At 55.3% G+C, this 13,886-nt stretch overlaps 4 protein-coding genes and 1 pseudogene across 5 annotated transcripts; 2 read left to right on the top strand and 3 right to left on the bottom strand.

The window, feature by feature from the left end:
- Positions 1-36: 36 nt before the first annotated feature.
- Positions 37-1,309, bottom strand: GCG54_00001705 (uncharacterized protein; the record flags this gene model as incomplete). Its single annotated transcript, XM_045401814.1, has 5 exons — positions 37-393; positions 446-581; positions 653-835; positions 935-988; positions 1,233-1,309. 5 exons carry the CDS (start codon positions 1,307-1,309, stop codon positions 37-39), a joined length of 807 nt encoding a protein of 268 aa, XP_045270543.1.
- A 2,213-nt stretch (positions 1,310-3,522) lies between these two features.
- GCG54_00001706 (uncharacterized protein) lies at positions 3,523-5,916 on the top strand (the record flags this gene model as incomplete). The annotated part of the gene is made up of 3 exons (XM_045401815.1): positions 3,523-3,556; positions 3,667-5,145; positions 5,198-5,916. 3 exons carry the CDS (start codon positions 3,523-3,525, stop codon positions 5,914-5,916), a joined length of 2,232 nt encoding a protein of 743 aa, XP_045270544.1.
- A 779-nt stretch (positions 5,917-6,695) lies between these two features.
- GCG54_00001707 (Protein SFK1) lies at positions 6,696-7,545 on the bottom strand (the record flags this gene model as incomplete). Its single annotated transcript, XM_045401816.1, has 3 exons — positions 6,696-6,973; positions 7,026-7,473; positions 7,525-7,545. The coding sequence occupies 3 exons, from the start codon at positions 7,543-7,545 to the stop codon at positions 6,696-6,698; spliced, it is 747 nt and encodes a 248-aa protein (XP_045270545.1).
- A 1,835-nt stretch (positions 7,546-9,380) lies between these two features.
- On the top strand, positions 9,381-10,667 carry GCG54_00001708 (Serine/threonine-protein kinase KIN28; the record flags this gene model as incomplete). Its single annotated transcript, XM_045401817.1, has 2 exons — positions 9,381-9,591; positions 9,655-10,667. 2 exons carry the CDS (start codon positions 9,381-9,383, stop codon positions 10,665-10,667), a joined length of 1,224 nt encoding a protein of 407 aa, XP_045270546.1.
- On the bottom strand, positions 9,470-13,631 carry GCG54_00001709 (annotated as a pseudogene). Its single transcript is given in 5 exon segments — positions 9,470-9,545; positions 9,645-9,964; positions 9,983-10,077; positions 10,904-13,478; positions 13,535-13,631. Coding segments are annotated over 5 exon segments (3,163 nt in total).
- Positions 13,632-13,886: the final 255 nt, after the last annotated feature.

The raw sequence follows: 13,886 nt of genomic DNA on the forward strand, positions 1-13,886 counted from the left end.
TGGCTGGCATTACCTTCGCCGAGTACGATGCTTGGTCTAGCATAGCAGACGTTCCCTCAGTCTCCGACGGTCATCCTGGTCAAACCCGATCTTGTCCAAGTAATTATCGACTCCACCATAGACGCTGTCGAGGTGCAGAGCGATTCTGGCGATCATGTCCGGTGCCGTGTCGAACCACTCATCCGTCAAACCGATCTCTCTCATCTCGATCAACCTCTCCTCCCTCTCGGACTCGAGCGCTCCCTGCGTCAAAGAATAATCATGTTCAATGGCTTCGAGAGGCACATTGAGGATCAGCAGCACGAGAGTTACGATGAGCCCTGTTCTGTCCTTGCCTTGGGTGCAGTGCACCAACGTGGGCGAGCCTGCAGGGTCGAGGAAGACTTTGAGGGCCTGAGGCTGCTCGTTAGAGATGGGTGTGCAACGTTACTGAAGGCTCACGTACCTTGGCAACCTCGGGTCCGGATTGGTCAAGGGTGTCGAGACCCAGACCTACCAGGCCACGTGGCAGCATAACCTCGCGGGATAGAATAGAGATACCCTCATTGCGATAGCCGAAGATGAACAGGAAGATGAGACGGCTACGTAATGGGGGGTTAGAAGTTAGCCATAGCTAGCGAAAGGGAACCGGAATGCAAGCAAATTCCCTTACATGAATCCGCCCCAAGAGACCTGCGATATCAGAAACCGCTCAAAGTTGCCGCCAGTGACTCTGATCTCGTGATACTTTAGGCCCGATATCTGGATCGGCTCAGCCAGTGCAGCGTTGGACTGCAGGAGCGCGGGAATCTGGAGATCGGCCTGGCGCTTTTTGGCCTGCCTGACGTGTTCGGTCCTTGATGGCGTTAGTCGGTGATCGGAGGGCGGGATCTGGCATGTTCCAAGGGAGAAGGACGGTGAATGTGAGTGTGTGAGTGTGGCACTCGCTACCTACTTGGTGCGCAGGTCAATCACCGCCTTGATGCCCAGGTCATCCCGCAGGCGTTTCCTGTCCTCCAACGAGGCATCGTCTGTAGATGATTAAAATCTAGAGTTGTGCATAGAGTGCAATAATGCGTCAGAGGGTTTTCACACACCTGGTCTCGCAGAGCGAAACACCAAGCCTTCCCGGATAAGTCTAAGCAGCAGATACGAGAAACAAAGTCAGCCTGTGTGCCGTGTGCCTCTGTTTGAATGCCGGTTTCATAACCAGCCAAACGAAGGTGCACAGTAAGAAGAGGGGTCAAACGTACTTGCGTCCAAGATAGCTGTTCACCGTGGAACCGACGTCACGGAAGTTCAGGACCGAAGTCACGCCACAGTTGTCCATGGTCTAATTAGCAGTTGAGTTGCCCAGCCAGCGCTGCAGAAGTCTAGGGGAGGGTGGTTAGGTATTAGTCAACCGCTGGGAAACTGGACTAGCAGTTTGATGGCGCGGCGGGGGGTNGGTTAGGTATTAGTCAACCGCTGGGAAACTGGACTAGCAGTTTGATGGCGCGGCGGGGGGTTTGGGGGTGTCGAGCGTAATTGTCTCTGGCACCGATTGAGATGCGAAGAGCGACGTTGCTCTGACGCCACGATTTTTCTGCTCCCTGGCGCTGCTGCCCCCGGAAGATCGGGACGTGATGGTGCCAGGCGAGAGTGACCCCAGGGCCCTCCCTTTCCCTCAAGCCCACTCATGGGCCGTCCGACCTCAATTTGACGCCCTTGTCGCTGTCAGATAGGCGGTTTGGATCACCGACCGGGGTCCAGCAGATCCCTGCAAGTCCCCGAAAAGCTTAAGAACCGGGGGGGGAGGTTTTGATGTCACGGAGGGCAGCTGGGACCCCAGGTCTGAGATGTGAAATGGCGCGGTGGTGGTCTAGATCAGGCCGTTTGCCGGTCGCAATCTTGTTGGACGTCTGTTCCAAGCAGATGCGGTCGGTGATGCACTGGCACAATATAGGCTTCCAGGTCGCATGTCTGCTTTTCCAGAATATCGGATCGAGCAAACTGTCTGAGTACGAACAGGTCGGGACCTTCGTCCCAAGTGGTTATATTTGGTAGCAGTTCAAGCATGCAGAATGCGATGCATCCATCCATCGACCATCCGAGGTGAGGCTGACTGTGCACCAGTCTGTTCAACGAATGAAGACGCCCATGAAGCTTCAGAAGATATCAGGTACGGTGCGGCAGCTGGAAAAAGCAAGCCTATCAGCCCAGGGTATGCCTCTGATACGGAGCCATTGGGTTTCCTCTTCTCCTGAGCCTTGATCCAGACTGTCTTTGACTCTCCTGGCCATCACCGGCGCCTCATCAGGCACTCAAAGTCAGAGAGCTCTTCGGCTTTCGCAGTCGGTGAAGACGCGGAAACAGGAGAAACACAGGGAAGCAGCATGCGGCAGAGTCCGGCTCGGAGGGCCCATCTCCCAAGTCCCTCCAGACCGGTCGAGCTGGGTCTAGCTCGAGGTCCCAACCAGTGATCATCGTGTCCCATTGCCCAATCCAGTGGCCAGAACGTGGTCCAGCACTCGGCAGCAACAGGAAAACGGCACACCGGAATGGCCGTCTCCAGAGGTTAAAGGGCAATTGTGTCGATCCGAAGCCACAAGCGCCGGCGAGGCAGCCGACAGTGTGGACGTGTAGGAGGTTTGCGACGACGGATAGCGCAGTTTAGCTCTGGTAGGTGTCATTCATTCCTCTCGGTACCCAACGGAGACTCAGGTGCACCAGTCTTTGAGGTGAAGACATTCTGAGCTGACTACTAGGTAGGTAAACGGGCTAGACAGGGGTGTGTCAGGATTGATCATTGGGGGGTTCTCAAAGCGACTAGCACAGAGGGGACCGCTAAGGCCCAAAGCGGATGGGCCACCACCCAAGTCGCAACATGACGTAACGGCGGCAGCCGTGGTCGCTCACCATGACCAGCACTAAGACTGAGGTGCGCCAACCAGACCCAACATACCTCATCGTGCGCGCCGGACCCTTCACCTTTGACCTGAATGACTGACTCTCTGTTTCCCGGCGCGAGGTGAGCAGGTTGAATGATATAACTCCTATCCCTCCTAGGTACGACGCCCTGCCGCCTGCGCCTGTTCCGGCATTTCGTACCTGATTTACCATTTTGCGGCCTGCAACTTGCACCTGCACTGCACTCCCCTGCGACGTAACTCTCTTGTCGTCCCAATTACGATACACCAAACGATAGCTACGCCTGACACTTTGGTGGTGCGTACGACCCTTTTTGCGACACAATTCGGATAAGCACGTCCAGAAATAACTTCCACCTTGCGCCTCTTCCCAACTTATTCTCAGTCCACTTACCCGCAGCCCTGCGCGTGTAAGCCCGAACATCGTCAATCACTTTCCACTTTTCCCGTCATTCCGTCACCCTTGTAGTATTGTCCATATCCAATTAGCAGTTATACATCCATCAAACCCTCGTCACCGGACTGTGAGGAGGAACCTATCCACAAGAAAAGCGGGTATATCGATACCACCAAGCCGGCACCCGGGCTGGCGATGATGCAAGCCAGCTCCAAGACAACGATGCAGCAGCCAGCCATGGCGGAAGCACGGTACTCGCTACCGGCAACAGGTACTTACTAGAACCCAGCCCCTCAAAAATACGAGCCCTTGTCATTGTCGAGAGAAAGACAATGTGACCCATCAAGAAACGAAGAGAGTCACTCTAACCATCCCAACCAGCAGGCCACTCGGGAAGGATTAAGTACGCAGACCCGCGGGATCTGCCCAGCTACCCGTCCCCCGGTCTTAAAAGCGACGGAGCCGCCGCTGGGGCCGCAGCATCCTTGGGCTGGGCCAACCAAAAATCTATCGACCTTTGGAAACCCGAAAAGTCAAATTCAGCATCTACAGCTGCCATGTTAGCTAAGGACTATAAGATGGCCCCATCATGGGAACCTAACTCGAGCTCCGCGGGCGCCAAGGCTGCCCTGATAGCTTCTGCCTCGGCCAGGAAGCAGGCATCTGCGACGACCTCTACCCCGTCACGTCACGATTCGTGGGGAAACAGCGCCGCCAACCAGGCTTTCAAGCAAAGTCTGTCAGTCCGTAAATCAGCTCACGCCACTTCGACCGACGGTCTTGGTTCTCTCTCCGCAGCTCAAAGCGCTATGCCCACTCCACGGCGGACGAGGCCACGCGCGAAATCCACGCCTGTACCTAAGGAGTCGTATCCCGATGAGTCTAGAGCTGCGGCCAATGCACTCAGTGCTGCCACTGCCGCTCACAGCCCTACGAAGCCCAAGTCACCAACCGAGACTTCCGGCTCAGTACCATACACCAATTTGCCACGAAAGATGTTCACCTCTTCTCCCGCCATCGGTCCGGAAGTTGATGAGCAAAAGAGGGCAGACGTGCTACATGCCTCCGCCGTGGCTATGGCTAAGAAGATGTACAGTCAGCAACAGAAGATGGTTGACCAGACGCGCGAAGCTCACCGGCAATCGGGTGACATGAGCCCTGCGGACAATCAGCCGAGGCCCTACGTGAACCTGCAAGAGGCAGCGTATAAGCTGGCTCAGGAACGGTTGTCAAAATTGAGCGAGGAACACCAACGTAACCGGGAATACCAGGAGTACTACGGCAACGGCAGTTCCGCGAACCAACCTCAGAGGAGATTTACTATGAAGGGGAAACTGAGGCGACGGTCTTCGAGCGACGGTGACATCAAGGACGAGGACAAGGAGCAATCTGAGCGTATTAGAAGGCAGATGTCCATCTTTTCCTCCAACCTGTCCAAGGTCGACGAGCAAAAGCGAGCCAAAGACCGCGAGGCCTTGATGGCTGCTGCGCAGCGCAACGTCAGGGCCAGGTTGCAGGGAATGGACGAGAAGATCTCAGCGGAGACGGGCATGGTGCCACCGAGCACCATGACTGACTGGGAGTTCAAGGCTCACCTTGCCGCCCAAGCCAAACACTCGGTCCCGAACCAGAACGAGGGCAAACTCGATATTGGCGGTGGTATGTTCATGGACCAGGCGCTCATTGACGAGATTGCCGCCAAGAGGGTGCAGCCTGTCCTTGATGAAATCAACGAAAAGGCCGCCGTCGAAAAGGAGAGGCAAGAAATCGCCAAGGCGGAGGCCGAAGCCAAGAAGAGGGACGAAGAGAAGAGGAAGGAACGCGATCGAGAAATCAAAGAGATCAATCGCAAGATCAGGGGTATGGAGCATGATCGTCCCAAAAAGCGCGAACAATACTAACAAGCCTACAGAATCAGATAAGCAAGAGGAAAAAGAGAGGCGGCACCGCGAGAAGATGGATTCCAAGGCCAAGAAGGAAGAGGAAAAGGCCGCCAGAGCGGAAGAGAAGCGCCTGTCCAGCAGCGAGAAGCGCAGGTCGAAGCAGCCCGAGGTTCCTACCGAGGACTTTGTTGAAGCCGGAGAAATCTCCCAGCAGTACGAAACAAGCGACGCAGATGCGCGGCCGAAGTCCAGCAGGGCAAGCCATACGAAACCAACCATCAACACCCAGAAAGATGTTCCCAGCGGGAGTGACACTGCTCGCTCGCCGAGCGAGAGTGGCTCCCCGACGCATAAGATGAAGGAGTGGCTCAAGTCCCGCTTCTCGCGCCCACGGGGACGCTCAGCCGCCGGGGAGAACCCTCCCGAGGAGAGGGGTTTTATCGGAGGGGTCGCACTCACACGCCTTGCCAACGAGAGCGCAACCAGTCTCGATGGGAGATCAGCTAGTATGCGCGAGGTCGCCATCGCTGGCAAGAGCGGCAGCAAGTCGGTAGGAGAGAGTCCCCGATCACCCATGGGCCACGACGATGTCAGTCCGATCACTAGCGATGATGAGTCGGAGCGGTTTGTGGAGGCTAGAGACGATCTTGAAGGGCCCATTTCGCCGCCGCCCACTCTCAAAGACCCTAGCAAGCACAAGAGCAGCAGCCCGACGAGAGACTCGCGGTTCCGAGAGATGATGGAGTAGGATCGGTTTGTTTCGGACATTTTTCCAAGCAGGCGTACCGGATAGAAATGGTTGGGGTTTGGCCCAAGGGATGGTCAGCGAGCGGCGTTAGTGGCAAGAATGTGTTTAGTATCTTTACATTCAATATCGACAGCCGAGATCGGCAACGAGTACCTTTCTTTACTCCTAGTCTCTTCATGTTCTCGTAGTGGGTGATGACTTGTACGTGTGGTTCGTGAGTTGTTCTGCTTGAGCGACTGATTGACACAAAGAGGAAGATACGAAGCATCATGATATAGAGGTCTACTAGAATAACACCTCAACTCTCAAGCCTTACCTGTTCTTGTTGTCCGAAACATCCTGCATGAAAAACTTCGCAACTTAATCAGAACTCATCGAAACGAGACCACACAAATCATCGCATGTGAAGGCCATGTAATTGAATTATTTTGTGGCCACCGCCGTCAGTCATAGGTCAGTATTCGTACGACGGTCACGTTGGCCAGTACGCCCAGGGAAGTCAGGAACTCCTTGTAAAATGATTAATCATATATTAATGTTCATTAAATATACGTTCTGAGCGCTCAATAGACAACTCTGCAATGCTTTCCATCATGTCGTAAGCAGCGGATATAAAGAACTCCAAACTCCATCCGGCCTTGCGAGGACCGTGATGCCTGCCCGAAATGCCAACCCCAGAAACCCTGTCCGTAATGCAACATCGCTATTCCGTCAAGGATGTACGTGGTCCCTCATGTCTTCAATTCACTCCCTCTGTATCCTGCAAACCTTCTCCCGTCTCAGAAGTTAGGAGGACTGGTACTAGACATCTCTCTCAGTCCAGACTTCGAGAACCGCGCGGCCTTGTCGCGTGTGCGCATTGCAGGCCACAGGTCAATGATGAAGGAAAAGACGTAGAAGGAGAAGACAAAGGCGATGACCCATTCGATGATTGCAGCCTCGTTATTGCGTTTTAGCTTCTGCAAGACAACGAACGGGATGGCCAGACCAATCTCGACAATGATGAAAATCAGCTTGACCCAGAATGAAGCCGCTAGGACGCGGTGCTCGCGGTATCCTGCAATAGAGTCAGCAGCTTTTCGTTGGTCCAGAGAAGAAGATGAACGTACTCATTCCCAGGCGTTGATATTCCCAACAGATGAAAATAGCCGACAACAGGTAGCCGACAATGAAGAAGCCAAGGAACATCAAATGAAGGTTATCGTGCCGATAGGTGTCGAAAATACTGAGGCAAATGAGTCCCACAGTGCCGACGATGGCCCAGAAGATGGACAGGCCAAAGAGAATCTTTTGGCCCCTGGACGTATTGGGTGCGAGACGGCCCGTATGGCGCAGCCAGCAGTCGGAGAAGAAGGACAGGTCGAGGAAGATGACTGTAATTACGCAGCCAGCAATGAAGAGCGGCTTCAGTTCATAAGCTCCCACGTCGCTGATGTAGGCAATGGTTTGAGGCGGGGTCATGCTAGGATAGACAATCCTCTTCTCGTCTACAATCCAGTAGATGAGCATGCCGAGTAGCATGCCGAGCCACATAAGGCCCGACAAGACTGGGAAGATCTACGGCCTGTTAGATGCGATTGAGTGTCGAGAGCCAGCAAGACGGCTTACCCAGTACGAAAGTATCCTCATGATGGCGATAAAGAATTTGAACGGCGTTCTGTGCGGTGGTTAGATCTGATGTCCAAGCCAGTGGCATTGCTTGGTATTTGCAGGAGGTGGCATATGGAGAACGAATCTAGGCGGTTGAGCCTCATCCAGGGGATGTTGGTTGTGGTGACGCAGAATGACGAATGAAGAGGAAGAATGCACATGCTAGTCAGCAAGACTTACCAAATGTGATTTTTCGGGTAGGGATGAAGTGATACTCGGAAGACTACTTCAGACGAGAACAATTGAGACGATGACCCTGAAGATTGCGATGTAGCGTTTGACGTACTACGCCGCAGGAGGAGATGTGCTGTGGTGGTCGCGAGGAATAATTTGGAGATCTTGAGGTTAATGAATGTTGGGCAGAGGAGGCAGTGGCACGTCAAAAAAGGCAGTGCTAGAGCATTAGATTGGGAAAGAAGAGAAGCGTCGTGTGTTTGTCTTGGCTGAACCGGGGCGGCGGACTTAAGACTCGGGAGGCGCTCCCGTCCCCGTTCGATAGCACGATCTCCTGCTGATGGCTGGAGGAGGTACTTGCGTGCCGTGTGGGCCGGGCTGGCGTCGTCGTCGGGCGCTCCTGAGGAAAAAATGTAGCACAGCAACCAGCCAGGCACGGCCTGAAGTCATGACTGATCGGCACTTGAAGCAGGCAAGCTCCAGCGCCAGACCCTGTCGCGCGCTACCGGGTGCCTATGTGGGGTGACCATGTCATTGGTTTTGGGGCACCGCCGGGAGATGACGTAGGTGAGTGTCCATCAAAAGCCCAACACTGGGCGCCAAGTAGCAAATTTCGGGGCCATCTTGCTGTTGCGTTGCGTCGCGTTCGCGTCTTTCCACCAAATTTCTAGTGTGTCTCGCCGGTTTGGTTCGACCGAGTAATTCCCACGCAGTAGTCGATTTGCGCTGCAAGGTCGCCGCGGTTCAATGATCTATCGATGATGTTGACCCCCTACACCCTCTCCGGTGCTTTGTCCTCGGCCCCGGAAGGCAAACCCATGTAACCTGCAGCGGACGGGGCGGATTTTACGGGAACAGCCTTGAAGTTTACGCGGTGCTCTTACGGCGGAGGGCTGAAGGTGGTGTTGGGACTTCGGGAAACGGGGAGCAACCATGTCCGCCTCCCCGGCCGGCGTGACGGAGTGTTGATTTATTCGCAATGTGAACATGCACCGCCGCAATTTCTAGTTACTTCGGCAGGCTTGACAGAATAGAGACGGGTCTTCCACTGGGTTCGGGATCAGGTCCGTCGCATCGCGCCAAATCGTCCAAAGTCCGCCCGCGTCGAGGGGTGATCTCTGCGCCGCGCAATTTGAGGCTGGTGCCCCGAACCACGAGACGGGCACCTGCCAGCATTGCCGGCACCTCCGGCGCCCTATCTGGAGTGCAGAGTATTCAATGTGCCCTATTGCTGGGATGTCGCGAACAGGTCGTGTCAGCAGGGTGTGGCTGGCGACGTGCGTCTATGATGGCTTCGTGTCTACTGCGCATTGGAACAGAACGGGACAATGCACGGGTTCCGGATGCCAGCCAGCAGTACAGTACGTAGACTCAAGTTCTATTGTCCAGTCTTTCCCGTGGTCCTGACAAAGCCCAGAACCTTGACAATTGAACAGCCGTGAAATGCCTGTCTACGCATGCATGGGCTGATACACCAATCAGAGAGATCATCACATCAGCCACTCCTAAGTGTGGCTTGGTTCAGCTGTGGCGCTCCAAACCAATCAGCTCTGCGACGCTTCACAAGGCTGCAGAAATCCCGCTGCCTTGTCCGTCGTGAACCTTCATCCCGCATCGCCACTGCCATCACGACGACCACGATGTCGGCCTCACCACTGGTCGTCCGCGCGAGCGACGCGCTGAAGCCGGCGGGCTCAATCGGCTCGCCATTCAAAAATGTGTCGTCAAATCAGGCTTCCGCCAACGGCACGCCGCAGCCGCCCAAGGACAAGAATGCACCCGCGTCTTTGCCGCCGACGCTGGACCTTGCCGAGCAGATGAACGAGGAGGAGAAGCGCAAATATGTCAAAGGTATGCCTACTCTTTGATCTTTTTTTTCTCGACTTCGAAATGGCGATGCTAACCGTTGCACAGGCAAGAAGCTAGGTGAAGGTACCTACGCCATCGTCTTCCTCGGCCACCTCCGTTCCGACAAGTCCTCCCTCGTCGCCATCAAGAAGATCAAAGTCCAGAAAGAATATCAGGAAGGCATGGCACCCGACGCCGTCCGCGAACTTAAGCACCTCCAGGAACTCCAACACCCCAACATCATCTCCCTCCTCTCCGTCTTCTCCTCCAAAGACCAGAACCTCAACCTCGTCCTCGAATACCTCCCCCTCGGCGACCTCGAGATGCTCATCAAAGACACCGCCAACGTCCGCTACGGTGCCGCGGATATCAAGGCCTGGATGGGCATGCTAACCCGCGCCGTCTGGTTCTGCCACGAGAACTTTGTGCTGCACCGCGATATCAAGCCCAACAACTTGCTGATCGCTGCCGACGGCGAGGTCAAGCTTGCTGATTTCGGTCTCGCGAGAGGGTTCGCGGATCCGCACCAGGTCATGACGAACCAGGTCATCACACGCTGGTACCGCCCTCCTGAGCTGCTCTTCGGCTGCAAGCACTACAGCGGCGCCGTCGACGTCTGGAGTGTAGGCTGCGTTTTTGCCGAGCTCATCATTCGTGCGCCGTACATGCCTTCTGAGACGGAGGTTCAGCAGATCTCGCTCATTTGTCGTGCCGTCGGAACCCCCACAGAAGACAACTGGCCGGGCGTCACCAAGTTGCCGGCGTACACCGTTCCCGACGACGGCGAGCCGGTCAGGGGCAGGGACTACTACCAGGGTACTTTCGGCACCGTGGGATCCGCGGGCGTCGACCTGCTCATGAAGACGCTCATTCTCGACCCTAAGAAGCGCATCACGGCCAAAGACATGTTGAAGCACAACTGGTGGCGCACCGAGCCTAAGCCCTCGCGTAACGCGGATCTGCCCAAGAAGGGGGGCGGCGAGGAGAAGATGGGTGCAGATCTCAAAAAGCGACCAGGTTTGGTCGACGAGGACAGGGGTGCTAAGGTTGCGCGCAAGCTAGACTTTGGACCAAGATAGGGCAAAGCTTACGGGGCTTTTGACGCTCTTATCTCATGAATATGGCGAAACGGGGACAAAAAACAATGCAGCATCACAGGCGTTACGGCTCAATTGGGTTCAAGCAGGGGTATTATTAAGAATAGGACAGGCTACCTGATTTCTCCAATTGGAGATGATTTCCAACAAGAATGAAACTGCTATATAGCACCGTCTGGTGTATGCCTCTCTACATGAGCGAGCATTCCATCCCGTACATTGCCCGTTCCACGTCTTTTCTAACTGTGTACCAATCCGATCGTCTTTGCGCAAACTCATACGCTTCTTCGGCGCGGAACACACCCTCGAAACGGTCGCCGTCGGCAATGATGGTGGCCATCTCCTTTGCGTGCTTGGCGTCGATGAGGTAGATCTGGCTCAGCTCGCGCAATGCCTTGAAGTAGGCAAGCAGGTCTTGGTTCTTGAGGGTGCGAATGTACTCGAAATATAGGTTCATGTCGGCAATGAGCTTGATCGCACCTTCAGTGCTGATGCGCTGCCGCTTGAGATGCTTGCACACGGCCGTGAACAGCCGCAAGCCCACCTCGCCGTTGAACACGTCAAGCATCGACTTCTCCGTCGTACCGACCAGCATACGCGTGTGTGAAGACACGAGCTCCTTGATTCGAAGCGCCGTCTCGGTCGGCCCCGGGTCGGCCAAGATGCCGCCCGTCTCGGAGGGGTTGTAGTCGGTCGGCTGCTGTGTCGTGCCGTGGAGGTACTCGACCTCATCCATGAGGACGTCAATGCCCTTGTTCAAGCCTGCCGCAACGCTCTCGTCCAGCATCTGCTCCCACTTCTTTTTGGCGATGCCGGCGGGGTCGAGGAAGTCGTTGCGGTCTGCAATCTTTGGGCCGGCGAGCTGCTGCTCGTAAAAGACGTCAATCATCTGAGAGATGAGGTCGCCCACGTTGACCAGCTCGATAAAGGTCACCAGAGGCGCAACGCCCGACTGGTTGTGGTCGCTGACCTCACGGGGGTTGTAGTGAGAAAGGTGCTCGACGGCCTTTTCGAAGCCGACCTTGACGTGTCTGTTGCCCAGGATGCGGAGCATGACTACGAATATCGTTTCGCATTGCTCACGGGCTTCCTCGCCGTACTGGCCTCCGAGCTGTATGAACAGCGACGCGCGACCCATGCTCGTCTTGGCCTTGTGTGTTAGGTTCAGGGCGATTTCGATACTGAAAAGAGTCTTAATGCCTTCCATTCTGGACGCCATCAGAGCAGCCTTAGCCGCCAGCTCGTCGGTTGGAGCTTGTGCGGGCAGAGGACTGAGCCGGCCGTTTCCGTCCGTGTTTGGTGCAAGACTGGGCGTATGCGGTCTAGACGGCTGAGGCGAAAGGGCAGATGTGCCGTTGGGTGTGGTGGGTTTCGTTGTTGTACTCGTGCTGCCAAAAGATGGCAACACCGTGACGGGCATCATGACTACCTTTCTGAAAGAACTCAGAAAGTCCTTCTTATCTGCCTGTCTGTTGAAGTTGCTCATGTAGAACGACTCGACAGAGGCGTCTTGCTCAGAGAGTTTCTTCTCCCATTCTGCAACCTCCGACTCGGCATGTCTTGTGAAAAAGTCGAGCTCCTCTTGCAGATACAGGTCCAGATGCGGCTCAAACACTCTCAGCATCATCTCCTTGGCCTTTTCCTCGAGATTGCTCTTGGAATCTTTTGGAGGGACCACGGACTTGAAGAAGAGCATGCCTTGCTCAAAGGTTCCAGCCACAGCCTTCAGATACCACTGTAGGTTTCTGTCGTGCGTTGCATCGAAAAGCGGGGTGATGTAGTCCATGATAACATCCTCCCGGACCTTTTCCATAAACTCCCAGAACACAACATCGGGGTTGGCGAATATGCGCCCAATAATCTCAGCGTGCTCGTTGACTTTCCGCAACAGCATCTCGAAAAACAGTCGGGAGGGTTCCAAGTTGATTTCGTCTCCACTGGTCTGGTTGATGCAATCTGACGAATTGACCGCAAGGACCTCGCGGTCGCTGAATATAGGGTGCTTCTGGATGAAAAGCTCCGTTGCCGCGTTGCCGCCGTTCAGTGTATGCAGCACATGCGCGTACCGCTTCATGCGGCCGTCAACATCCCAAAACTCGTACCCCTGCTCGAACTCTCGAAGCACCGCGCCCTCAAAAATACTCGTCATGGTCATAAGTCGTTCCTCTCGCTGATTCCACCCCTGCGCCCAGTCGCTCTTTGCAAATACTTGCAGATTCGAAAGCATTTTAGCCTGTCTCTCAGGGTCCCTGAACACCTGGAAGACGATAGGATCCGTGTGGCTCTTCGCCCTAGCAAGGTCGAAATAGAAGGGCGCGAATGAGCCGTAAATCTTGCCATATTCCTCTCTTGCGTGGCCCCTGATACTCCTCGAGTTCTTGATCACATCCAGCAGCGCCTCCGGGTCCTTGAACGGATCTTTGGCTGCCGGTGCTCCTACAGTCATCCTCTCGAATCCATCGATAGGAGGCACTGCCGATTGGCGTTTCCGGCGCTCTTCCTCGACCGTGGCATCGAACAACATCGTACTCGTGGGTTTCGGAGGGTGGCTTCCTGGAGCTCCTGGCTGGCCTCCAGCGGCACCTTTCGCCGCCCGTTCGGCGGCTTCCCGTCTCTTCCGCATGGCCTCATCGAACCGTTGCCTCGCCTCGGCTTCGTTCCAGCATCCCATGCTCTTCAATCTGGCGACCCATCTCGTATCATCGTACACCATTTCTTGCATGCGACGGGACGCTCGAGCGACCTGCATCAGGTCTGCGACGGGAAGGTAGTCGAGGATCGCGACGAGGATCTCTGGCAGACAGGTTAGTACACAATTCCTCCAATTCCAACCAAAGACTCAAACCAACCTGCTGGCAGACTCGGCCTCAAATCCAGCATCTCGGTCGCCTTCAACGCGCCGAGGATACCGCCCCCCTGAGGGGCATTTCCTCGAGTCCTATACATGGTAACCACCGGGGTACAGCTGCATCTGGTGTGTTTTTGCTAGCCTGGAGGCAGTCTTCAATCTCTCTCAATTCATGGCAGAGCCCCTCGTGAGATCCGAACGGGTTCGGGCGGGGTTGCTGAGGTCGTTCGCTGGGTGGGATGTAATATCAGCTGCCTCAGTTGGTTATTGGCAGGTGGCTCTCAGCCTGGGCGCAGTCGATTATGACTTGATTCTCTCCAAGGAAGACCCCGCAACAGCTGGTGCCAGCTGTG

This window comes from Colletotrichum gloeosporioides (genome assembly GCF_011800055.1).
Source record: "Colletotrichum gloeosporioides strain Lc1 chromosome Unknown consensus_7, whole genome shotgun sequence".
Taxonomy (NCBI): Eukaryota; Fungi; Ascomycota; class Sordariomycetes; order Glomerellales; family Glomerellaceae; genus Colletotrichum; species Colletotrichum gloeosporioides.